Source organism: Chrysochloris asiatica, unplaced genomic scaffold (genome assembly GCF_000296735.1).
Source record: "Chrysochloris asiatica unplaced genomic scaffold, ChrAsi1.0 scaffold00032, whole genome shotgun sequence".
NCBI lineage: Eukaryota > Metazoa > Chordata > Mammalia > Afrosoricida > Chrysochloridae > Chrysochloris > Chrysochloris asiatica.
In genome coordinates this window covers 6,209,400-6,236,836 of record NW_006408550.1, presented here as the reverse complement: position 1 = coordinate 6,236,836, position 27,437 = coordinate 6,209,400, and the positions used below count along the sequence as shown (strand labels likewise).

The following is a 27,437-nucleotide window of genomic DNA, read 5'->3' as shown; positions in this document are numbered from 1 at the left end:
CTGGATAGATCAGATTCACAGGCATTTTAACACCCAATCACAGTTCTGCTGGACTTGATGTAGCCAATTAAAGAACACACAGTGCCAAACCACGTGTTTCAGCCTCATCTCTGCAACATATTGGGATCTGAGCTCTTCACCTAATGTCAAAAGGAAGTTGTTCACTCCATCACTTTTCCTTGCCTATTTTCTAGGTGAGAATCACACTAACAGTACAGCTTCTTCTTCCTTCTGGCTAAAGATTACTTGAGGGTTTACTGCTGACTCTTCCCCATTACTTGGCTTTTGTTATAAAGCTCTGCCTTTCCTGGTCAGAAGTTGGGTTGTCATTTTGGCTTAAATTCTTGCTGACACTTACCCTAGATCACCAGTTCTGTTCTTCACTACTCGTGAACCCTTTTTCTCTTCTACAGAGTCTGCTCATCAAAGGAGTGAATGATGGATCTCTAGCACATTTTGTTGTATTCCCAAGTCTTGGTGTCAAGCTCCATCCACTTCTACCTTCCCATTATCCCAAACAGGTCCCTTGATCCCTTTTGCTCCTTAAGTCCCTAAGTTTCAGAACGTAGACTAGCCATTCCATTGTAAGACTCAAGCGCCTTGTCTTTGAAATGAGTTCAGCTCCATAGACCACAGTAAGCCTTCTTCTCCCAGTGATGTCTACTCTAAATAGAATCTTTTTTTTTTTTGGAAAGTGAACTTTACTTGTACTCTTAGCCATAATCACCATTCAATATTCTATTTATTTTTAGTTTTTATTACAAAACTCAAAGCTTGGTTAAAACAATAGTCAAGGGAAGCAGTGTTTCATAGCATTAGTGAACACAAGCTTTTGGGTTTAACTTTTGGCTCTAGCACTCATTGATATTGTGACATTGAACAAACCACACAAATCTCTCCCAGTCTTAGGATACTGTCTAATAGGGTTGCTTTGAAGATAGGAAAATAAAAGTGAAGTGCTTAACAGTGTCTGACATAAGGTATAAGTGGTAGTTGCATGGATTACTTTTCAGACCTTCAGTGTTTATTATGATGTGTGAAGGGTGCATGCTAAAAACGTCAAAGAACCATTGACGATACACTATGTTCATTTCATGCATTTTCTGAGGCCAGTCATAGTCTTCAGAAGTAGATACAAGTCTGCAATTCTAATTGCATTCCTAGCATGTTTCCTTTGACTCTTACGGACAAAAATAAATTTGAGCCCTTGGTAATTATACCAGAGAGACTAAAGGATGATTCCATGCATTGCTTTACTAAATTGATGGAGAGAATTCATTCTTATTCTCTCTCTCTCTCTCATTCACACATACACACCAGTGCTTAGGAAAGGTTTGAACTTAACTTTTTGTTCAAAGTAGTGTTTATATTAATTATTGTATTGTGTACTTAAGCAAGGTCGATTGACTTTAGCTGTAAGACCTATGTCTCATGCCTCAGACAGACTCAGATGCTGAGGCCTTGGCTACCCAGGCTGGGGGAGAACTGAAGAGAACTATGGATGATGAAACTGACCAGGCCACAACTCATCATCCCAGGAGAAAGCAGCCAAGTGTTCTAGTTACGGTGTTCCCTAAAGACCCAATGAAGCCATCGCATCTTCAATTTTATAAGTGGTCAGTTTTGTGACCACCAGTTGAACTAGATGAGCTTATCAAGCAGAAATTCCCTGAGAAAGCCAGGACTGCTCAATATCCAAGAGACTAGTAGGCATCAGCTGAACAAAGAGATCTACCTGCAGAGGCAGAATTTCTGTAAACAGATGGAACACATCAGAGCAGGCTGTAGCACCTAAGGAGGAGTCCTGGAAATAGCTGGACAATGTGTGTAGGGTGGGTTTACAGTGACGCTCTAATCACAATATAACTTCTTGGTGGGGTGATATCAGAGCATACCCTTAACCCCATAGATCAGATCCAGGAAAGGAACAAGGTGAGTTTGGGATTCTTAGATTTATGCTATGACTTGCGGCTTTCCAGGCCTTGAAGCAGGAAGAAGGCTAGAAGGGAGACAGGTAGAAGACCAAGTTCAGACTTTCAGAATAATATTTTACCTAGTATCTCTTCTGAAGAAAACATTTTAGGTGTTCACTGTCTTATTTCTTTAAACCATGTGTCTTAATTCTTTAAGCCATATATGTGTGTTTTCTGCACTCTGCTGTCTGTGTGAAATAGTGCACAGTAGTAAAGAAAGCATTTGGAGTTGAAACATTAGAAGGCGATTATGTTGTATTGTGCCATTGAGTCGATTCTGACCCATAGTGATCCTGTATAGGGTTGCCAAGGAGCACTGACCTTGCAGTTCAAACAACTTCACAGGAGACTATTGTGTGTATGCTGACACCCACACTGCACAGGTGTGCTGCTGAGAACCTCTGGTAATAATCTGACTCCAACTCTAAACTTGTTAGATTTGTTACTAAAATTTTTAAATTATTTTGCAAGTCACACAAAATAGTCTAGATTCCCACAGGAATTCTATGCTTAAACTCCTGCCTGCTCCTGGGATATTACCCTTGAAAATGTTGTTGTTGTTGTTAAGTGCCGTCAAGTCGGTTCCGACCCATAACGACCCTGTACAGGGTTTCCAAGGGTGTAAATCTTTACGGGAGTAGAAAGCCTCATCTTTCTCCCGCGGAGCGACTGGTAGTTTCGAACTGCTGACCTTAAGGTTCACAGCCCGATTCGTAACCACTACGCTACCAGAGCTCCTTACCCTTGAAAATACTGTAGTTAATTTGAAGAAATAGCTTTCATGTGAGATTTAATGTATTCTAAATATAATCTAAGCCATACTAGTTCTCCGATTGTTAGAATATTTTTTGAAAATATATAACAAATATTTTTCTAAATGAAATAAATTTAAAATGAGAAACATTTTTAAGTGTTTTATTGTGAATTATATGATAGTTTACATGGGAGAACATTAGTTTTACATTAGTTCTATCATACATCATATCATTGCCATGGTTACAATCCCCTCCATGCATCATCAACAGACCAAAGGGTATACCCTGCAAGCCTGCCCCCTACACTATCCCCCCACACCCCACCCCCAGTCTTCAGCACACAGTCGCTCTCCCTCTCTGGATCTAAAGTCCCCAGCTGTTCGCCCCACGTCATTGTCTCTGCCTCCATCTCGGGCATCACTGCTTCTCTGGGTAGGGTCCCGCTCTTGGCTTTTCTCCGTTGATGGTCCTAGGGACCTCTGCTCCTAGACTGAAAAGTTATTCTCTCCCTTCCTTGCTATAAAATGTCTACCTTTCCATTTCCAACCTTCACAATCAGTCCTGATAACAATTATTCACTATTATATCACAAGAAACCCATCTGCATTTCATTTCATCAGCTCTGCCTAGCCAGATTGGATACTACTCACTGGAGATTCTGCCTTCCTCCAGGCCCCCTGGCTCTAGGTTTGCTCTTGAAACATTTTTAAAGCCATTACAAAAATAGTATACAGATAAACCAAAATGAAAAACACGTGATGTTAATCATTAACTCTTTAGTATATATCCTTTCAGATATTGTTATAGATGAATTTTTAGATATTATATAGTCTGCATTCTTGTTAAGTGTCCCAACTATGAGAGACAAATTTTGGCCATCTTGGCCTCTAAGGTGCACTCTGGCTGCACTTCTTTTCAAAACAGATCTATTGGTTCTTTTGGCAGCCCATGGCATTTTCAATATTCTCCTCCCACACCATAACTCAAAAGCATCAGTTCTTCTATGGTCTTCCTTATTCACTGTCCAGCTTTCGCATGCATATGAGGTGATTGAAAATACCATGGCTTGGGTCAAGCGCACCTTAGTCCTCAAACTGACATCTTTGCTCTTTAACACTTTAAAAAAGGTCTTGTGCAGCAGATTTGCCCAATGCAATAACGTCATCTGATCTCTTTACTGCTGCTTCTATGAGTATTGATAGTTGATCCAAGAAGAATGAAGTCCTTGACAATTTCAATCTGTTCTCCATTGATAAGAATGTTGTTTATTGGTCCAGTGGTAAGGATTTTTGTTTTCTTTACATTGAGATGTAATCCATACCGAAGGCTGTGTTCTTTGATCTTCATCAGTAAATATTTTAAGTTCTCTTCACTTTCAGCAAACAAGGTTGTATCATCTGCATATCGCAGGTTGTTAATAAGTCTTCTTCCAATCCTGATGCCATGTTTTTCTTCATATATCCCAGCTTCTTGGATTATTTGCTCAGCATACAGGTTGAATAAGTATGGTGAAAGAATACAACCCTGTCACACACCTTTCTTAATTTTAAACCATTCAGTGTTTCCATGTTCTCTTCGAACAACTGCCTCTTGGTCCATGTATAGATTACTCATGAGCATAATTTAGTGTTCTGAAGTATTCATACTTTGCAATGTTGTCCATAGCTTGTCATGATCCACACAATCAAAAGCCTTTGCTTAGTCAATAAAGCACAGGTAAAGGAGTGACGAATTGCTTCTGAATATTTAGTCAATGAAAACCTTATGAATAGCAGAGACACTCTGAAACATAGTTTCCTTTTACTTGCCAGTTTTGAAAATTAGGAACTGTTCAAAAAATGCCTTAGATGGGATGTTGGAGCAATTAACATATATATAAATATATATATTTTTTTTTTTTAATTTTAATGCTATGGTCACTGCAAATGGGATTTTTGAGTGTTCCCAGTGTGTAAGCCACTGTCTTACTAGCTTTATGTTATCTGTTTCCTAAGGCACACAATGAGATTTTAGCACTAAAAATGCCAACCACAAGTGGTTAAACAAACCCAATAGAGTCGCTCATAAGGGAGGTGACGGGTGGGATTCAAATCCAAATGGGTTTGACTCCAAAATCTTGCTTAATTCCGTTTTTCCTCTAATTTTACTTAAAAACCAAATCCTATATTTAATGCTCTTTGGAATGTTGCCAAGTTCATAAACACTTGAAATGGAAATTATACTAAAGAATTCATATGAAGTCTCCTCCTTCTCTCTTTTCTTTTTGTTTATATTTTTTTTAACAGTGCGAAGAAAACACAAACCTTCAAGACACTACCCGCTACCTCAAACTTCCCTTTTCAAAGGGCATTTTGCTTGGGAATAATAATCAAGCCATGAAGGCCACAAAGGAATCCTTTTGGATAACATCTTTTCTCTGTTCCACAAAACTCACCCAAAATGGTAATGTATAACACTGTTTTTTATGGAAACCTGTGTGCTTTAAGTACTCATGTGAATTTTGGCAGGCATATTCAATAAGCACCAAAATTATACTTGAGAATTTCCCACTAGCAAAAATTATTGATCCTTCTGTTTGTAATTTCCAATACAATAGAAATGATTGTGACCCAATCATCTGTTGAATGAGTGTAACTTCAGTATTCACCAGCATTAGAGTCCAAGTACACAGCACTTCAAATAGATGATTAAAACCAAGCTGCTTTAAAAATAATAATTAAAAAAAAGACAAAGAATACCACTACCTAAATCTCTTGTTTTATAGCCCCATAAACAGTGTGAATTGTAGACTTTAGAATAACAGTTGTTTTTTGTTTAATTAGGTGGATATTGCTTCTCTGTTTGGGCATTACTTTTATGTCAGTGATTGTTTAGCAAGTTATGATCATTAAAGCAAGCTCTTCTAGAAAATTATTATGAAAACATTGTCTGTAATGAAGGAAATAAATTACACATTTTGAGTTCCCCATGGTTGCCATATAAGATTGTTGGCTAGCTCCCTGGTTGCCATGTTAATAAGTCAGATTCATCATATTGAAGAGAATTATTTCATACAAAGTATTGTGTCTTGAAAAATACCCATGTGTCTAAATATTGCATATGTTCTTAAATATTCTTTACATGTCCTAGAACATTTATAGTGCTTCTTCTTTTAGAACATGGCACCAAAGAAGAGCCAAACTATAGCATTATAATATTGATCACTTTAAAACTACTTCTCAATTTCAGTGTGAAATATTTTAATAGGGTTTTGAAAAGAAATTATTCTGTCATATTTTTATTAGTCTTAATAGCTCCTGTTTTAAAAGTATTTTTGGAGAAACATGTTTAAAATTTTACTATTAGTGAAATCCATCGAAAGTAGCTATTGCCAAGTTAACAAAATAGGTCGTCATATTGAATTTATCAGTAATCAGTGATTAATGACTTTACTTAAATAAAATCTCCACTTTTATAACTTAAATGATTAGAAAGCATTCACCAAATGCCAGGTTTCTTATATGAGGCCATAACTACTCCCATGAAACTTATAAAGTGAATAAAGTCTACCCTTAATTGACTACTTTAGCAAGAAATTATTATTCATCTTGTGCTGATTAGGTGTAGGTTTGTTACAGAGCATACTTTGGTATTTCACTACATGCTTCTGGTAGGATATTCTCAGATTGTATTAATTTCTTGGAGTCCCTGGATATGGTATTAATGGTTAAAAGTGCTCAACTGCTATCCAAAAGGTTGATGTTCCCGTCTATTCAGAGGCCTGGTGATCTACTACCAAAAAAATCAGTCACTGTGTAGTGTCCATAAACCCTATGGAATACGTTCTACTCTGAAACACTGAGGTTGACATGAGTCAGAATTGACTCAACTGGTTTTTATTATTTCCTGTCATCTCCTTTCAAGGAGCTCTGGTAGCATAGCAGTTACGAATCGGGCTGCTAACCTCAAGGTCGGCAGTTCGAAACTACCAGCTGTTCCGTGGGAGAAAGAAGAGGCTTTCTGCTCCCGTAAAGATTTACAGCCTCTGAAACCCTGTACAGGGTCACTATGAGTCAGAACCAACTCTACAATACTTAACAACAACAACAACATCATCTCCTTTCAGGTTGTATTAGTTTTCTATTCTGTTAATTGCACAAACTTCGTGACTTAAAACAACACAAATGTATTCACTTACAGTTCAGAGGTCAGAAGTCTGAAAAGAGCCTTGCTGAGCTAAAGTCAAGGTGTCAACAGTGCTGCATTCTTTCTGGAAGGCTTAGGGAAGAATCCATCTTCTTGACTTTTCCAGCTTCTAAAGGCCACCTGCATGGTTCATGATCTCCTCTCTCTATCCTGAGAGCCAGAAACATAGCAAATTCAAATCTCTCTGTCTGATCTTTTCCCATCTTTTAAAGTCCTTTTTTGATTCACTAAGCCCACTTGAATAATCTGAAATAATCTCCATATTTTAAAATCCTTAGTTTAGTCACTTCTGTAAAATCCCTTTTTGCCACATGTGGTAACATGTTCATTCACTCCAGGGATTAAGATGTGGACATCTTTGAGGGGTGGGGCATTTTTCTGCCTATCACAAAGATAAAATTAGCAATAGGTTCTCTGCCATCAAATGTTATGGCCCTACACTTCTGAAGTTTTTCTAGTTCTAGGGTGTATTCTGAAGCTGAAGAAAATTTAAACAAGTACACAAGAGCCAAAATATGACCTTGAACACATCCCAGTTTAGAGATCATCTGAAGAACATATTTGATACATTCGACACTAAAGACCAAAGACAAGAAGAGTTGTGGAAAGACATCAAGAACATAATATAGGAAGAAAGCAAAGAGTCATTAAGAAGACAAGAAAGAAGGAAATAAACAAAATGGATGTTAGAAGGCATGCTGAAACTTGCTTTCCAGCATAGAGATGCTAAAGCAAATGGAAGAAATGAGGTGGTAAAAGAGCTAAGTAGAAAATTTTAAAGAGCTATTCAAGAAGACAGAGTCAAATATTATATTTTAAAAGTGTGCAAAGACCTGCAGTTAGAAAAGCAAAAGGGAAGAATATGCTCAGCATTCCTCAAGCTAAGAGAACTGAAGGAAAAAAATTCAAGCCTCGACTTGCTATAGTGAAGGATTCTATGGGCAAAATATTGAAGGAGGCAGAAAACATCAAAAGAAGATGGAAGGGATACACAAAGACACTGTCACAGAAAGAGGTGGTTGGTGTTCCGTTATTTCAAGATGTAGCATATCATTAAGAGCCAATGATACTGAAGGAAGAAGTCCAAGGTGCATTGAAGGCATTGTCAAAGAACAAGGCACCGGTAATTGATTGACTACAAATTAAAATCTTTCAACAAACTGATGAAGTACTGGAGGCACTCACTCATCTATGCCAAGAAATTTGGAAGACAACTACCTGGCCACCTGATTGTAACAGATCCATATTTGTGCCCGTTCTAAAGAGAGGTAGCCCAATAGAATGTGGAAATTACTGGACAACATCATTAATATTCTATGCAAGCAAAATTCTGCTAAAGATAATTCAAAAACAGCTGCAACCATACATTGACAGAGAACTTCCAGAGGTTCAAGCCAGATTCAGTAGAGGACATGGAATGAGGGATGTTATTGCCGACGTCAGTTGGATCTTGGCTGAAAGCAGAGAATACCAGAAAAATGTCTACCTGTGCTTTATTGACTACACAAAGTCTTTCGATTATGTGGATCATGACAAGCTATGGGCAGCTTTGTGGAGAACAAGTATTGCAGAGCAATTAATTGTGCTCTTAAGGAACCTGTACATAGACCAAGAGGCAATTGTTTGAACAGAGCAAGGGAACACTGAATGGTTTAAGTTTAGGAAAGGTGTATGCCAGCATTGTATTCTTTCACCATACTTATTCAATCTGTATGCTGACCAAATACTCTTAAGAAGCTGGATTATATGAAGAAAAACATGGCATCAGGATAGGAGGAAGACTCTTTAATGACCTGTGATATACAGATGATACAGCCTTGCTTTCTGAAAGTGAAGAGGGCTTAAAATACTTACTGATGAAGATCAAAGACCACAGCCTTCTGTATGGATTGTACCTCATTGTAAAGAAGACAAAAATCCTCACCACTGGACCAATAAATAACATCCATATAAATGGAGAAAAGATTAAAATTGTCAAATTTTGCTCTTATCAACCATCAACTCTCATGGAAGCAGCAGTCAAGAAATCAAGTGATGTATTGCAGTAGACAAATCTGTTGCATAAGACCTCTTTAAAGTGTTCAAGAACAAAGATATCCTCAGAGTTTGAGGACTGAGGTGCACCTGATCGAAGCCATGGTATTTTCAATAACCTCGTATGCATGCGAAAGTTGGACAGTGAATAAGGAAGACTGTAGAAGAATTGATACATTTGCATTATGATGATGGAGGAGAACATTGAAAGTACTATGGACTGTGAAAAGAATAAACTAGTCTGTGTTGAAGAAAGTACATTCAGAAAATGCTCCTTGGAAGCCAGGATGGCCAGACTTTGTCTCTCATACTGGGAACATATTGTCAGGAGGGACCAGTCCCTGGAGAAGGATATCATATTTGGTAAAGTAAAGGGTAGGAGAAAAAGAGGAAGGACCCCCAACAAGATGGAATGGCACAATGACAGGAGCAGTGAGCTCGAATGTAACAATGACTATTAGGTTAGCATAGGACCTGACAGTGTTTCATTCTGTTGTACATAGGTTGCTTTGAGCTGGCACCAACTTGATGGCACCTAACAACAACAAAGCATGTATAATGTTAAACAAAATTATGAACAAATCTTGATAATTACAAGTTGCTACTTTGTAAAAGTAAAGTATATTTTCAGGTAAAAAATGGATTATTAAAATATTCATAAAATCATATTAAACATCCCACTGCATGGAAGGTTATGTCAGAATTCAGTGAAATGCCTGGCTCATTTTTAGAGACTGATAAGGACTGAATTTTCATTTTGATTGTGTTAACCTTGTCAGTGTAACACAGGCCAAAATAAGCCAGGAAATGAAAAGCATGTTTCAAGAGATGGGAAGCAAGATGGAAGTTAGTTGAGCTTTCTGAAATTTACAAGCCAGACACATATCTTTGTCTTAGTAGTCCACTTCCAAATTTGAATTAAATTGCTGTATATTCATTTTACTCTACTTGGAAAATGCACAAATCCCATTTCCATTATATTCCGGCATTTAGCAAATAACATTTCCTAAAGGAGAGTTGTATTTCAGGATCTCCATAGTGTGTCTGTTCACATGCCCTCTGTCACCTAGCATCAGTCATAGATGGTTTGCAAGGCCAGAGTACTCTGCTTGGCGTCTGTGATTCTCTGGTCAGGTGAAGCCTTTAAGCTTCTAGAAAATGATCATGTTACCCATTTATTTTATACTTCTCAGTAGGTTAGGCACATTAAGTATTTCACATTGAACAAAAACTCTTGAATATTTCACATACATCTTTACTATGTCGAGATGGAAGGCACTGAAAATAAGAGTGGGAAGAGGGGTCAAGGAGGTGCCATGTGTATTTTGAGTGATTTCCAACCTGAGGGGTTTATCTTCCAACACTCTTTCTGACAGTGTTTCATTGCTATTCATGATGTTTTTAGTAGCTAACCATTCAGAAGTGGTCCACGTCTCCTTCCTAGTCTGTCTTTGTTTAGAAGCTTTGCTGCAACCTGCCCAACGTGGGTGACACTGCTTATACTTAAAATACTAGTGGCAATAGCTTCTAGCATCACAGCAACACACAAGTCACCACAGTATGACAAAGTGATGGAGAAGTAGACTCCTCAAAATGGAGCAAATGGAAGAGTAAAGCAGTCTGCCCTTCTGAACATAGTAAATGATGTCTGTACAAAATTCATAGTTCAGTCAAAATTGCCATCTCCTGGATCTCTGTTTAAAGAGCCCTGGTTACATAGTGGGTTATGCGTTGGGCTGCTAACCGCAAGGTCAGAAGTTCAAACCCACCAGTTTCTCTGTGGGAGAAAGCATCATCTTTCTCTTCCTGTAAAAATTTACAAAGTAGAGTTGACCATAATGGCATGAATGAAGCAAAATTTTCAGGACGTTCATATGCTGATGGAGCACAACTCAAAATAAGGAGAAACAGCTGAAAAATTCCATTAGTAACTTGAACATGGATTGTATGAAGTACTAATCTAGGAAAATTGGAAGTTGTCAAAAATGAAATGGGATGTTGTCAAGGACTTCATTCTTCTTGGATCTACAATCAACATGCATGGAAGCAGCAGTCAAGAATTCACATGACATATTGCATTAGGTAAATCTGCTGCAAAAGAACAAAAATGTCAGTTTGAGAACTGAGGTGTGCCTGCCAATCCACGGTATTTTCAGTAGCCTATATGCATGGTGAGACTTTGGACCTATTATCAGAAATGACCAGTCTCTGAAGACAGACATCATGCTTGGTAAAGTGGAGGGTCAAAAAAAAGGAGGGAGATCACCCAACAAGATGGATTAGCATAGTGGCGGCAAATGTGGGCTCAAGCATTACAACTGTGAGGATTGTCAGCACCAGGCAGTGTTTCATTCTGTTGTGCATAGGGTGGCTATGAATTGGAACCAATTTGATGCCACCGAACAACAACTTTCTTGCAACAAATATGAACAGTTCCATCCTAATCTAATTGTCTGTACCCCTGGAATGTGTTTCCATTTCTGCTCATGGCATTCCTGGTTCCCCCCAGTGCCTCTTGAAGGACACCACTTGCAGCCAACAGAGCTATCTCCTTTCTCCCCATGCTGCCCACCTATCACTGAGAAATGCCCTGACTGCCCTTTCAATTGTTCACTCCAAATAGAAGGCAAGCACAAGGAGAAGCAGTAAGCATCAGCTTATAGGTTGAGTGGGAAGTGTGGGGTGAAAGGCAGGGAAAATACACTGGGTAATTTAACAGCAGAAGATGCTAAGGGAAGGAGCCAACCTGAAGCTCTATGTAGGAAGTAGAAGTAGGAGGAAGGAAGCAAACCGACCAGGAGAATAATAGAGTTCCGCCTCTGCTGCTACAGGTATCATTGTGGAGTTATCTACTCTTCTAAATATAGCCAATGATTTTAAAGAAAAGTTTCAATCAAATCCCCAGGATATGAGTTAAATATTAATATTAAACATTTTTCTGTTTGTTTTTGTTATTGAAAACCTCATAAATCTCTTCTTTGACTTTTAAATTTTTTGCTTCGTTTTCCTAGTTCTAAATAACTTTGCTCCACCCTTTATCCCCATGTGTTAAAAAGATAAATATTCCTATGTAGTACTAAATTTCTTACTTTTAAGTCTTTCATGACCCTTTTTTTCTCTTGATTTTAGCTTTGAGATTCCTATGCTTTTTCTTCTTTCTGTTCCCTACATCCTTTTTTTTTCCTTTTTCATCCTACTTTCTGATTTCTTTTCTTCTATACTTCCTACCTCGATGGCACTTAACAACAACAACATACCTCCCACCATGATTTTTTTTTTTTTTTTTTTTTTGTCTCTTAGCAAGTCCCATTTGGATTGCCCTTAAATCTAGTAAGTACTTTAAAGTGAACTTTTCAGTTTCAGTTCTGAAACATTTTCTCCTGGTGTCTCTCTGGAACGTTCTAGCCCACTGAGTCCTGGGAAGACTCACCTTGCAGGTTTTACCTTGACCCACCTTGTACATCCAGAAGCCCTGTCAGCTCTTACTGCTATCCTTGCCCTTCAGCTGCCACCAGCTCTTGGCTCCCTTTGGAGACTAGTGTGGGCACTATCATCAGGAGCCTTTGCAATTGCTTTCCTGGAGAGATGAGGGGAGAATGTATTCCCTCAGCAGATGAAAAGGTTCTCAGAGGACCTACCATTTAGGAAGAAGAGAAACTAGAGAACTGGGTTCTGAGTTTGTTTAGAATCTTGGATGGAAGATGAGCCTGTGGAACCCAGGAACTGGTGCTTTCAGGTCCGAAGACTCCTTAGATGCTTGTCCCAATTCATTGGTCTTGTCATTGTGCAGGCACCTTCTATTCCTACAGGGTTTGGGTCAGATGGTCATTGGTGGACAGATTTGGTTGCTGTGGTACAAATATGAATGAGGCAGAGTCCTAACCTTCAAGCAACTACCATTCTCCTGGGTGTTAGCAGACATTGTTCAACAAATCCTTCAATCCTGCAGACAATGATCAACAACGCAACTGCCTGCTATTTTCTGGTGCTGGGGATACACTAAGGACAAATTCAATATGTTTTTTTTCTTCCCCTCTTGGAGCTTACACTAGTAGAGGGTATAGATAAACAACTGTGATCATGAAATAAGTACTACTGGGATGTGGGAATACACTAGGATTATTGTGTACCATCAAGCTGATTCATAGCAGCCCCATGTGACAGAGTCTAACTGTCCCATAGAGTTTTCTTGTCTGCAGTCTTTGCTGAATCAAATCACCAAATCTTTCGTCTACAGAACCACCAGGTGGGTTCTCACTGCAAACCTTTCTGTTGGCAACTGAGCACTTAACTGTTGTGTCACCAGGGATTATACGCTTACTGTAATGTAAGGCTTTCAGTAAAAACATCCTAAAGGAGCACTTTTTAACCTGAGAACTAAGGATCAGTAACCAAAACCAGTGTTTTCCAGTCCGTTTCAACTCAAAGAAATGGATAGCCAGACCTAGCAGTTTGGGGAACCACATGCCTCCAGTCTGCTGATTAGTAGTGGAGCGGTTTGACAGTGTGTACCACCCAGGGACTCTGGACATATGAGGTTTCTGAGGAGGGACTGGTGAGGTTGAACTGTCAACCCTAGGATTCAAGCTGACCTTGTGGTCTTGTCATTGCTTATCCTACAGAGCCACACCAGGATGAGATAATGAAAACACAACAATGATAAATCCTATCCTAGAGAGCTGTTCATATTCAATGCTGTTTTTAAGCGCCTTCAAGTATGTTCTGATTCATAGCAATCCTGTATAGGATTTCTGAGGAGTGGCTGGTGAGCTTGAACCACCAGCCTTGCCGTTGAAACCGACCTTGCAGTCCAGCACATTAACCCACAGCGCCACACCTGGGACTCTGTTCATATTCTATAGATGCCTGCAATTAGAATGAGAAGGAGGGATAGGCAATATGAATGGGAATTCAATTTTTACCAATAGAACACTTCATGCAAGGGACAATTTTCCAGAAAGGAACTAATATTCTTTTTCTCTCTGGAAAGGTGATATGCTTGATCTTTTGAAATGGAGAACTCACCCCGACAAGATCACAGGCTGTCTCTCTAAATTAAAAGAAATCGATGGCTCAGAGATAGTAAAGGTATATGCTATTTCATGACTGACTCCTTTCTTGAAAATTCATAGAAGAAAGTAATTTTGGAGGAAGACAGATAATATTTTATTTATTCATTTACTTCTTCTTTATTGGAACAGTTCCTACAAGATACACTGGATACCTTATTTGGAATTTTAGATGAAAATTCCCAAAAATATGGGTCAAAAGTGTTTGATTCTTTGGTGAGTTGAAATTTGCTTGAATGACATTTTAACATTGTCTCTCTGGATCCTGACTTTCATAAGGGTGTTTTAGAAATATGCACGTAATAGCATCACACTTCATTTAAAAATAACAAAAGAAAAATCTTGATTTGCATCTGTTTTATAAAACTCAATTTTCTTTTTAGGTTCACATAATAAATTTGCTGCAGGATAGCAAATTTCATCATTTTAAACCTGTAATGGACACTTACATTGAGAGTCATTTTGCTGGGGCACTTGCATACAGGTAAGGCCCTTTATCTTATAATTGGTTTAGAAGCGGATCCTTTTGAGTTTTTCCGGGCAGAACCAGTTATATAAGAAAATTTTAAATGGAGTGTAGGAAGAAGTGAAGCACAACAGCTGAAGTGTCTCTTGAGACGGTATCTTTCCCCTCAGCCCCTCTTTTTTAATGGCTAGGACTTATTTTAAGAGAAGAACAAAAAAAAAAAAGAACATTCCAAATTCTATCTTTGAGACCTAAAATACAAAGTGTTTTCTTCTTGTCTATTTCACTTGATAGTTTTTAGTCTAAAATGTCTGGTTATTCCCCTTTGGGTCTCAAGAGCCCCATTTAATGCCATCATATTCCTTGATAATTATTATTGATGCTTTAAAAAAGAAATCCAAAGAGAAAGCATCCTTTGAGTCCATACCATTTTAAATCCATTCATTTACTCATCAGAATATCTGCTGATTACCTACTGCATGCCAGGCACTAATGATATGAAGACCTAGTCTCTGACCACAGCCGACTAGTCATTAGGGTTTAGTGCGCTTTTCAGAGTTGTTGCTCTTATTCCAACTCCTGGTGACCCCATGTGTGCAAAGTAGAACTGCTGCCCAGGGTTTTCTAGGTTGTGACTCTTTGGATACAGATCACCAGGTCTGTGTTTGGAGGTGCCTCTGGGTGGGTTTGAACTTCTAGCCTTTCTATAGTATCTATCTTTTTCACAACTCCTCACTTCTCCAAAAAGAGCCTTGGTGGCACTGTGGATCTGCTAATCTCAAGGCCTGCCATTCAAATCCACCAGCTGCTCTGTGGGTGAAAGATGAAACTGTCTGCGTCTGTGAAGAGTTACAGTCTTGGAACCCCTACATTGGGTCTCTATGAGTCAGAACCCACCGGATGTAAGAGGGTTTGGGTTTTGTTTGTTTTTTTTCCTCCTCCAGGGCAGATTATGCTTATGAAGCTAAAGGAGAGTGAATGAATAATGATGTGCTAGTTCCTGCCTCCACTCAATCTAATTGATAATTGCCCCAAGGCAGCAGCTTCTGTTATTCTGTCCTGTGCCTAACATCTTCCCTGCCTTTAGGCCTGGCTTTAGTACAGCCCTGAAACATCCCATGATATTCTGCCTACCCATTCCTGCACTGTCATTGCTCTTCTCCCCATATCTTTACCTTTTGCCTTAACTACCTGTGGGCATGTATGTGCACAGTTGTTTACTTCCGTAGGTGAGTTAAAAGAGCAGAGAGCCAGATGCTTGCTCTTTATTCCCCCCATAGATGTGATGTATGTTGTCGTTGTTGTTATGTGCTGTGGTGTCGGTTCCAACTCAAAGCGACCCTGTACAGGGTTTCTGAGGCTGTAAATCTTTACAGGAGCAGAAAGCTTCATCTTTCTCTCGCGGAACAGCTGGTAGTTTCGAACTGCTGACCCTGAGGATAGCAGCCCGATTCGTAACCACTACGCTACCAGAGCTCTTTATAGATGTGATGTATAAAGGATAGTAATTTGTCAGATAAGCATTTGATCCTGTTAACCTGGGTATTGCTCATCATTTGTGTTAAGGTTTACACCTCCAAAACTTAAGTGAATGAGCAGTTTGCACAAGATTTAAACCTCCATTACCATGATTTTCTACCAAAGGTGAAGTATAAAAGTAAGAATCGCTTTGAAATGTTGGCACAGCTCTGCCGCTCAGTCTCATAATTTGGGCCTTGGTGTGGCACTGTGCATTAATGCTCTGGACTGCAAAGTCAATTTGAACTACAAGTTTGATGGTTCAAGCTCACCAGCTGCTCCTGAGAAACCCTATACAGGGTCTCACTATGGGTCAGAACTGACTTCACAGCACTTAATGACAATGAGAGGGTTGCAGGAAAACAATGTGGCAACCCACCCAGAGGCACCTCAAAACAGTCTACATCCATAAAGATCACAGCCTTGGAAACCTTAGGGCAGGTCCTCTCTGTCCTGTAAGGTCCCTGGGAGTTGGAATCAACTCAGTTGCAATGGGTTTTGGTTTATGAGTGGGTCAGAAGCCCTGGCAGTGCAGTAGTTAAAGCATTTAGCTGGTAATCAAAAGGTTAGCAGTTCAACTCTACCTGTGGTTCCACGAGAGAAAAGATCTGGCAGTCTGTGCTTGCAAAAATTGCTGTTGTTGTTATGTACCATTGTATCAGTTCTGACCTGTAGGGACCCTGTATAGGGTTTTCGAGGAGTGCTGGTAAGTTTGAACTGCCGACCTTAGGGTTCATAGTGACAGTGCGCGGTTCATCGCATTATCCTGCAGTGCCACACAGCCTAGCAAACTCTCTGGGGCAGTTCTACTCTTTTCTAAAGGGTCACTATGAGTTGGAATCGATTACACTGCACACAAACACAGATAAGGAGTCACCACATCTGGTTGGAAATATCCTTAGAAGCTTAAGAATAAGAATGTCATATAACATCTAACACTTCAGGTTGGCCAAGAAAGCAGGGTAATCAGTCCTAAGGAAACAGATAAGTCCTGTGGAATCTGCTGTGTCTGTGGGCGGCCAGAAACTCACTAACATCTCAGCTTTAAAATAACACTTCCAGCAGCTTCTTCCTACTGCCATGCCCGTGGGTTCTTTCCTGCCTGAGAGAAAGCAGGAGCCTTTTCAGACGTTGCTATGTGAACTAGATATTTCCTAGAAACCAAGGACTGACCCAGGTCAGAGGTGGAAAGGCTAGAATCTTGAGACATGGCTTTGGTTTTGTTTTTAATTCAATTTTTCTTTCTTTAATTAAAAAAAAAATCCTAACCTTGGTTTTCCTGGAAAATGTCCTACTAAGGTATACTTGGAATCCTCGTGTGGTGCTATAGGCTAAGCACTGAACTGCTAACTGCAAGGTCAGTGGTTCAAACCCACCATGTGCTCCATGGAAACCCTATTCAGGGTTGGTATGAGTCAAAACTGACTCAACAGCCTTAATAGTGTAAGCCTTGTTCTTCCCAGAGGTCAGAGAACTTGTTTAAATAAATTTGTGGATGTGTAAGCTGGAGTGGGGAGGTGTTTCCATTGTCTCTAAGCCTACCCCCTCCACCACCCTTTTTTCTCCAGCTGAGTGATATTTCAGCCAGCTGTTTATAAGGTCACTGGGGAAGAGATTGCCACTTAGCTGTTGTCCAAGATTTACCTTGGCACTCATAGTTCCAGACACTTCATTGGTCACAGTCCTTTTCTCTGATACTTGTTATCGCCCATTCGGAAACATTGCCAGAAACAGCCTGATCAATGGTGGAGGGGAACGTCAATGGGAGAATGTGTTGTTACTTTGCAGTTACAAAAGGGGGGCATGTGATGTTGTAATGGTGACTTAGTAAAAATTATTAAATGGCAACTTGGCAGGTATGAACTTGGAAATACAATAAAGCCTATATCTGTAGCATGTTTAAAACATGAGAATTGATAGAGAAAGAAGCCTTCTTGTGACAAAATTAAGTATTTGATTTTCTGGCATTTAATTGAGAATGAGAGCAGTTCTACATTCTGCACATTTCTCCATGTACTTTAGAGACCTCATCAAAGTGCTCAAATGGTATGTGGACAGGATCACTGAAGCTGAGAGGCAAGAGCATATCCAGGAGGTGCTGAAGGTAATAACATCTTGTTGATAACAGATAACATGATCAAACAAAGCTTTTGCGTGGTGAGGTTTAAACTAATTGGTTTCCTTTACACAGACAGTAATTGCTGGTGATGTATTACTGACATTCTGAATCAAGGATCTTAATAAGTTTATGGCTGCTCTGAGCTGATGGAATTGGCAAGGGACCTTTCCAGGCTCATCCACTGGACCTTCAGCTCCAGAACACTTGAAGTGAAGACTAGGGTTGGCAGCAGAGGGTTGTTATATGAGACAGCAAAGGGGCGGTTAAGCTTAGAGGCCCCTGGCTCTTGCTTCTGTTGCTCTGAAGCAGCCTCTTTGAAAATCATGTAGGTTAACTTTAAAGAGAAGAATGTGGTGGCGGCAATGATGGAATGTAGAAACCCGAGGCTTTACTGAGCTTCATGATGTAAGGCTGCCCCACCTCTAGGCCTGCTTGGCTCAGTTGTAAATGGAGATGTTCAAAAGGAATACAATTTCATATGTTCAAAGGGAATATAATTCCTTTCTTAAACTGTTCAGTAAACAGCCATGGTAGTCTTTTGATTCCTGTTGTTAAGAAACATTCCATTTGCCATCATTAGATAGAATTAGATAATATATTCATCTTATAAAACAGATTTTAGGTAGTTATGAATTTATCATAACTTTTGGTCAGATTGAAGCCAAAAGACAAGGTGGAAAGAGGAACTACAGACAAAGCAGAATCGTTTTTTGAAAAGTACCTACTCCTTTTCAACGATAAAAATTTTAAAAGCATATAGAGATCAAAAATATTTAAGATTCAAAACTCTTGAGAAGTGTACACAATTTTTTAGACAGCTGTCCTTTTGTTCCCATTGGGCATTAGAGAAGCACTGCTCTTTTCTCTGCACATAAATAAGATTCAAAGACTTGACAAGGCCTCGGTATTTAAATCAGTGGTCTAAAAGCCTGGCAATGTACCATGATGTTTATGCTGTGTCATTTTTAAAGAAATACAAATAATCTTGGTCTTCTTTGAAGCTAACATTTAAAACATTTTGTTTTAAGGCTCAAGAATATATTTTTAAGTATATCGTTCAATCTCGAAGGCTCTTTTCCCTTGCCACTGGGGGACAAAATGAAGAGGAATTCCGCTGCTGCATTCAGGAGCTCCTCATGTCGGTCCGCTTTTTTCTTTCACAAGAGAGCAAAGGGTCTGGAGCATTATCTCAGTCCCAGGTAATTGTTTTCCCATCTCTGTTGAATAGAAAAAAATTGGGGTACAGTTTATTTCTGCATAGCAGTAGAGTGGAATGTTTTGTGCATGAGAAACCATTATTAGAAACTTAATATTTCTAGCTTAACCAGCAATGAATGGAGTCCTGGTGTGGCTCTTTAGGGTAAGGCACTGAACTGCTAACCAAAAGGTCAATGGTTTAAACCCACCAGCTGCTCCTTGGAAACCATATACAAGGTCACTTTTAAATGGAACACTGGATAGCACTTAACAACAACAAGAACAAGCAACACGGCATAGATTTTTAGACATTGCCCTTACGTCTGAGTTCCAGCAGGGCAGAAGTGGGTTACCTTTGCTCAGACAGTTCCCTGTCTGACTGGAGACGGTTTGCATCAGCCTTCTTTCCAGTTGCCAACACGCATACTAATGATTGGACAAGGTGTCACCTTGGCCTCGGAAAGAAATTTTACTAGGGCCAGGCTGTTGCGGTTACTGTCCCCAAGTCCTGCACTGCATTGTAATCTGTCAATTTCAGACTCATTGTATTGGACTGGGCTGGGCTAAACTGCATGTTGTTTTGTTTTATTTCATGTGTCCCAAATCTTCCTGGAAACTGTCACTTGGAAGGGACAGTTTCCACTTAAAACCAAATGGCCACCACTCATCTGTCAGTTTGTTGTACTATGGTGGCTTGTGAGTTGCTGTGATTCTGAAACCTATGCCACCGGTATTTTAAATACCAGCAGGGTCACCCATGGTGGATAGGTCTCAGATGAACTTCCAGATGAAGACAGACTAGGAAGAAAGAGTGACGAAATACTTCCGAATATTTAGTAACTGAAAACCTTATGACTAGCAGAGAAACGCTGTCAGATATCATGCTGAAAGATGAGCATCTCAGGTTGGAAGGCACTCAAAATGTGACTGGGGAAGAGCTGCCTCCTCAAATTAGAGTTAACTATGATGACACAAATGAAGTAAAGCCCACGGGACCGTCATTTGCTGATGGGACACAACTCAAAATGAAGAGAAACAGCTGTAAACATCCATTGAAAACTGGAACATGGAATGTACGAAGTATGAATCTGGGAAAATTGGAAGTTGTCAAAAATGAAATGGCACGCATAAACATCGATATCTTAGGTATTAGTGAAGCTGAAAAGGAGCTCTGGTAGCATAGTGGTTATGAATCGGGCTGCGCCCCTTAAGGTAAGCAGTTCAAAACTACCAGCTGTTCTGCAGAAGAAAGATGAGGCTTTCTGCTCCTGTAAAGATTACAGCCTCAGAAACCCTGTACAGGATTGCAGTGAGTCAGAACTGACTCCACGGCACATAACAACGACAACATCAAGTGAAGCTGAAATTAACTGGTATTGGCCATTCTGAATTTGATAACCACTTGGTTTACTATGCCGGGAATGAGAAATTGAAGGGAATAGTGTTGCATTCATTGTAAAAAAGAACATATTAAGATGAGTCATGAGGTACAACACTGTCTGTGATAGGATAATATCCATGCACCTACAGGCAAGCCCAGTTAATGCCACTATTATTCAAATTTATGTACCAACAACTAAAGCCAGTGAGGATGAAATAGAAGAATTCTACCAACTTCTTCAACCTGAAATCGATCAAGCATGCAATCAAGATGTATTGATCATTACTGGTGATTGGAATGCAAAGGTTGGGAGCAAAGAGGAAAGATCAGTAGTTGGAAAATATGGCCTTGGTGATAGAAATGATGCTGGAGAGCGCATGATAGAATTCTGCAAAACCAATGATTTGTTCATTTCAAATACCTTCTTTAGACAGTATGAGAGACAACTATACACATGGACCTCACCAGATAGAATGCATAGAAATCAAATTGACTAAATCTGTGGAAAGAGAAGATGGAAAAGCTCCATATCATCAGTCAAAACAAGGCCAGGGGCAGACTGTGGAACAGACCATCAATTACTCAAATGCAAATTCAAACTGAAACTGAAGAAAGTGAAAACAAGTCCACAAGAGCCAAAATATGACCTTGAATATATACCACCTGAATTTAGAGATCATCTTAAGAACAGATTTGAAACATTAAACACTAAAGACCGAAGACCAGAAGAGTTGTGGGATGACATCAAGAATATTATACATGAAGAAAGCAAAACGTCATTGAGAAGACAAGAAAGAAGGAAAAGGTCAAAGTGGATGTCAGAACAGAAACTGAAACTTGCTCTCCAGTGTAGAGATGCTAAAGCAAATGAAAGAAATGAGGACGTACAAGAGAGAAAAGAAAAATTCAAAGATCAGCGCGAGAAGATAAAACCAAATATTACAACAAAATGTGCAAAGATCTGGAGTCAGAAAACCAAAAAGGAAGAACACGCTCAGCTATTCTCAAGCTGGGGAACTGAAGAAAAAATTCAAGCCTCGATTTTCATTATTGAAAGATTCCTTGGGCAAATTAATGAATGATGCAGAAAGCATGAAGAGAAGATGGAAGGAATATACAGAGTCACTGTATCAAAAGGAAATGGTTAATGTTCAACCGTTTCAAGAGGTAACATATGATCAAGAGCCAATGATACTGAAGGAGGAAGTCCAAAGTGCATTGAAGGAATTGGCAAAGAACAAGGCATCAGAAATTGATGGATTAAAATGGAAATCTTTCAAGAAAGTGTGGCAGCACAAGAGGCTCTCACTCATCTATGTCAAGAAATTTGGAAGACAAGTAACTGACCGACTGATTGAAAGAGGTCCATATTTGTGCCCATTCCAAAGAGAGGTGACCTAATGGAATGTGGAAATCATTGGACAATGTCTTTGATATCCCATGCAAGTAAAGTTTTGCTAAAGGTAATACAGAAATGGCTACAATCATACATTGACAGAGAAATTCCAGAGTTTCAAGCCGGATTCATAAGAGGACGTGGAACAAGGGATATTATTGCTGATGTCCGATGGATCTTGGCTGAAAGCAGAGAATATCAGAAATATGTTTACCTGTGCCTTATTGAGTATGCAAAGGCTTTTGATTGTGTGGATCATGACAAGCTATGGACAACATTGCGAAGTACGAGTATTCCGGAACACTTAATTTTGCTCATGAGGAATCTGTACCTGGACCAAGAAGCATTTGTTCAAACAGAACATGGGAACACTGAATGGTTTAAAATTAAAAAAGGTGTGTGGCAAGGTTGTATTCTTTCACCATACTTATTCATCCTGTATGCTGAGCAGATCATCTGAGAAGTTTGGTTATATGAAGAAAAACATGGCATCAGGATTGGAGGAAGACTCATAAACAACCTGCGATATGCAGATGATACAGCCTTGTTTGCTGAAAGTGAGCAGGACTTAAAACATTTACTGATGAAGATCAAAGAGCACATCCTTCGAGATGGATTACATCTCAATGTCAAGAAAACAAAAATCCTCACCACTGGATCGGTAAACAACATTCTTATCAATGGGGAAAAAATTGAAGTTGTCAAGGACTTCATTGGATCAACTATCAACTGTCATGGAAGCAGCAGTCAAGAAATCAAATGACGTATTGCATTAGGCAAATCTGCTGCATAAGACCTTTTTTTAAAGTGTTGAAGAATAAAGATGTCAGCTTGAGGACTAAGGTGTGCCTGACCTAAGCCATGGTATTTTCAGTAACCTCATATGCATGCAAAACGTGGACAGTGTGCAAGGAAGACTGTAGAACTGATGCATTTGAGTTATGGTGTTGGAGGAGAATATTGAAAGTGCCACAGGCTGCCAAAGAACCAATAGTTTCATTTTCGAAAAAGTGTAGCCAGAGTGCTCCCTTGAGGCCAAGATGGCCAAACTTCGTCTCTCATACTTTGGACATATTGTCAGGATGGACCAGTCACTGGAGAAGGATATCATGTTTGGTAAGATGGAGGGTCAGAGAAAAAGAGAAAGACCCCCCACCCCACCAACGAGATGGATTGGCCAGGTGGCGGCATCAATGGTCTCAGCATGGCAACAGTAATGAGATTGGCCCAGGTTCGAGCACTGTTTTGTTCTGATGTGCATAAGGTCGCTATGAGTTGGTACCACCTAACAACAACAACAACAATCTTCCTGGCCTGATTTTACAGGACCAGTGCTGAGCTGCTACTTCTGAATTCTTCTACTAGGGGGAGCCACATGTGTTTTGTTTAAAGACAGGTCTATCTACTTTCCAAAGATCATGGCCTTGAACATAGTCTGAGAGAAGATTCTGAATGTCATTCTCTGTACTGCCTTAATCCATTTCATATGCCTGTAATTCTACTGACTTGGTTAAAACCTGTCAGAAGGAGTAGTGTCTTGGCTACCATTCCCAGGAGACATGTCATCATTGAGAAGCAGAACATTATGTGGGAGATTGGAAGACAGAACTAGATACCTAAGAGTAATATTACAGTTTGGTGCCATGTGACATCTGGAAGGAGTAATATATAATGACAACATATAAGAATGTACCAACCCCACCCATAATAGTGTTGTGCTTTTTCTGATTAGGGGCATTCTGCAACTATTTTTGTTTAACTTGTACAACGGTGAACTGAGCATTCCATCTCTGCCAAAAATGCAATTTAGCCTCTTTCAAATATTGTTTTGGCCCTTACCATCAAGAGCAATTTAGAAACTCACCAGAAACCTCAGTGTCAAATTGCCCACTAATCACACCATGCTTACAGCAGTTGATATTTAAGAAAGCTATCCCAACAGACTAACCAGAATCCACAAGAATTGCATATATCTCCGAAAGTTATTGAACCTTTGAGTTTTCATATTGAGATTTGTCTTTTGAATCTCTGCTCATCACAGAGACAAAACTTCCTTTCTGTAGTGTCATTTCACACCGGAAAATCTTTTTCTTGGGACCTTAAGACAAAATTTCTTGCTAAGGTCCACAAAAGTCTGTGTCTCATAAGGATTTGTTATGGATTGAATTGTGTCCCCAGAAATTATTGAAGTCCTAACCTGTGCCTGTAACCTTGTTTCGAAATAGGGTGTTTGAAAATGTTAACAGTTAAGTAAACATGAGATTATACTATACTAGGATGGATCCTAATTCAATCTTTTTCTATTTTTCTGAGCTACTATTAAGGTCAAAACTGAATTTTGCTTTTGTTTTCATGTGCAGTAAAAAGCTTGAGTTTAGAGATTCCTTGGTATAACTATCTTTCTGCCCTCATTACAAGATCCTTTTCCCTTTATGCTTTACTAATAGTCCTATTACATATGTATCTCATACTGAAGATATAAAAAAAGAATTAGATAAATTGAGGTATGCCTGAAGGAAATCAAGTTAGGTAACTTTTCAGTGTATTGAATCAGAAACCTGGGCTCGGTTTTATTTTATTTTTTTTAACTTCATCTGAATGACTCAGCTCTTTGCCGAGTGAAATGAAGGTTATATAAATATAGTCTTTAATGGGCTGTACCAAATTTTTTCATTTTAAACACAGTGAAGTAAATCTGTCATTTTAAGAGGTGAGCAGAGCTGTTGACTTAGTATCTTGAGCATTTAGATGCCTACTGCATCAAAAACGGGCCTGGATTTGCCTATATATTTTTGCTGCTGCTGGATAAATAAATACCAAAGCTCATGAATTTGAATTTGATTCCATGTTTGAATCTTCAGCACATGTAGACTCGACCTACTTTCTCCAATTGTGTAAGATCCCATTTTCAAACCAGCTAGCACTCGCATCCCAACACAGTGGGAACACATGCCTTGTTTAGATTGAGCCCAGGGCAGTTGCCTCTCCCTACCAGGGCCTCTTTTGTACAGTTTAAAATGTCTGAGTTTGGGTGTTTGTTTCAATATATTATTTTAACCCTTTTGTGTGTGTGTATGTGTGTGTATGCCTTGGGGATTTTATGTTAGCATAATTTTTCATTTAAAAATTTTTACTGATCTAGAGAACATTATTCTCAGTCCATATACACAGTTTGTGATTTACAGTAGATTGTAGAGCAACCTAGACTCATTCTAAGGATCTTTTCATTTTACTGGTAAGGACACTAAAGCCTGGTATTGTTGTTAGGTTCTGTCGAATTGGTTCTGACTCATAGTGACCCCCTGTAGGATTTCCAAGGAGGAACTAGTGGGTTTGAACTGTCGACCTTGTGGTTAGCAGTCCAGTGTTTATCCTATCGTGCTACAACAGGACTACAAACTAAAGCCTTGCTGTATTGTTGCTGTTGTTAAGCGCTCAATCCTAACTCTTAGCAACCCTATACAGGGTTTTCAAGGAATGGCTGGTGAGTTTGAGCTGCTAACTTTGCAGTTAGCAGCCCAGTGCTTATTCTAAAGCACCTCACTGGGACTCCTAGAGAGGTCAAATGACTTGTCCAAAGTCAAAGAGTTGGGTAGGAGCAAAACTTCTTTTTGTCCAGTGAATCCCAACACATAGCAATCCCATGTGTCTCAGAGTAGAACTGTACTCCTGGATTTTCAAGACTGCCCTTTTGGATGCCAATAACCAGACCTGTTTTCTGTGATGCTTCTGGGAGGGTTCAAACCACCAAGCTGTCAGCTACCAGTGGAGCACCTAACCTTTTGTGTGACCCTTTGTTGTTGTTGTTAAATGTTATCGAGTCAGTTTTGACTCGTAGCAATCCTGTATAGGGCTTCTAAAAAGCACCTGATGGGTTTGAACCATCATCCTTGTAGTTAGCAGTTCAGTGCTTATCCTACAGTGCCACCAGGACTCCTGTGCTATGTAGAACAAAGGTCTTCTAATGCTTAGGCCTGCATTTTACACCCTTAAATCATAGGTTGAATACTTCAGGGAATGATTGCATTTGATTTATTAAGGACAAATTGGGCATTTACGTTGGCACTTTCTAATGTTTCCCCCAAAGAGAATAATAAAGGTGGTCTTGAGCCATGGCCTGGCTGAGAATTCTTTCCATGCAATCATACTGTGTTTTGCTGATTCATTCTGTGGAGCTTTTGCCAATCATTTTACTAACATCTGTGATTTTCCAGAATTTCCTATTTGTTATTATACTGTACCTTTGCACATCTCAACAAACTGCCCTATTCTACTGTACATTCTCCCCTCCCCCCACCCCACCCCCATTTTAGCTTTAGACAACAAAAACCTATGTTACATCTATTTTCCAACCATTCAAAAATACTTGTCACAGATCTTAAACTCACTGGCATTTTTAAAACTCCTTTCTTATGACATGTCTGAGAATTGATTGAAATATCTTCTTCATTTCAGGCTGTGTTTCTCAGCTCCTTTCCAGCCGTATATTCAGAACTCTTGAAGCTCTTTGATATCTGCGAGGTGGCCAACTTGGTGCAGGACACCCTGGGCAGTCTCCCGACCATCGTCCATGTGGATGACTCCCTGCAGGCTGTGAAGCTGCAGTGCATTGGGAAAACCGTAGAGAGCCAGTTGTATACCAACCCAGGTATGTGCAGAGCTTCCTGGCTAAGAAAGCCAGGTGTCTCCAGCGAGCCATATTTGTAGTTTGCAGCCATAAGTCAGCATCTGAAAGGTATTGTTCTCAAGAGGCATTGATTTGGGCGGTAGACTAAATTTATTTATTTGTCAAATACGAAAGTCCTTAACCTTTTATGACTGTTAACATTTTATTTCTAAAAAGATTGAAATCTCTAATGATTGACATGGATTCTAGTCACAACAGATTGCAGTGTGCAGCATGTTGTTTTTCTTGTTATAGATTTCATTTTTTTTGATGTTCAACAAAATTTAACAATTTCATTAAGAGTTACTTCAAGGTACCTGATATGATCCTTTTTTGTTTGCCTCTTCTGTTATTAAAAGTTTTCCAATGATTTGTTTTCTGAAATTAAATAAGTGTTTTGGTGTACTGGCATTTTTATTTTATTGAACAGCAAGTGACCAATTACTAGACTGATTTTGTCATAATATTTGTTATTTAATCCCACTGTATCTTTTTTTTTTTTTCTATGTTTTACTGCTGAAGATAAGAGAGTAAGGACCAACTTGATCTTAAATTTTATTTTAAGAAGTAAATAAACTAGCCTCACTAAGTAAGCAGTTTTTGTTTTTTGTTTGTTTGTTTTTTTAAAGGTTTTTATTGTGGATTGAGTGAAAGTTTACAGGGCAGATCATCAGTTTT

The 27,437-nt window shown here is 39.3% G+C and overlaps 1 protein-coding gene across 1 annotated transcript in view; it reads left to right on the top strand.

Moving 5' to 3' along the window:
• The window catches only part of DOCK4 (dedicator of cytokinesis 4), a 360,754-nt gene that overhangs the window by 167,299 nt on the left and 166,018 nt on the right, over positions 1-27,437 (top strand). Inside the window, exons 16-22 of the mRNA XM_006859354.1 lie at positions 5,014-5,170; positions 13,938-14,035; positions 14,149-14,232; positions 14,400-14,500; positions 18,023-18,104; positions 19,148-19,318; positions 26,549-26,741. Of these exons, the coding sequence (XP_006859416.1) occupies positions 5,014-5,170; positions 13,938-14,035; positions 14,149-14,232; positions 14,400-14,500; positions 18,023-18,104; positions 19,148-19,318; positions 26,549-26,741 (886 nt within the window). The remainder of the gene's footprint in view (positions 1-5,013; positions 5,171-13,937; positions 14,036-14,148; positions 14,233-14,399; positions 14,501-18,022; positions 18,105-19,147; positions 19,319-26,548; positions 26,742-27,437) is intronic.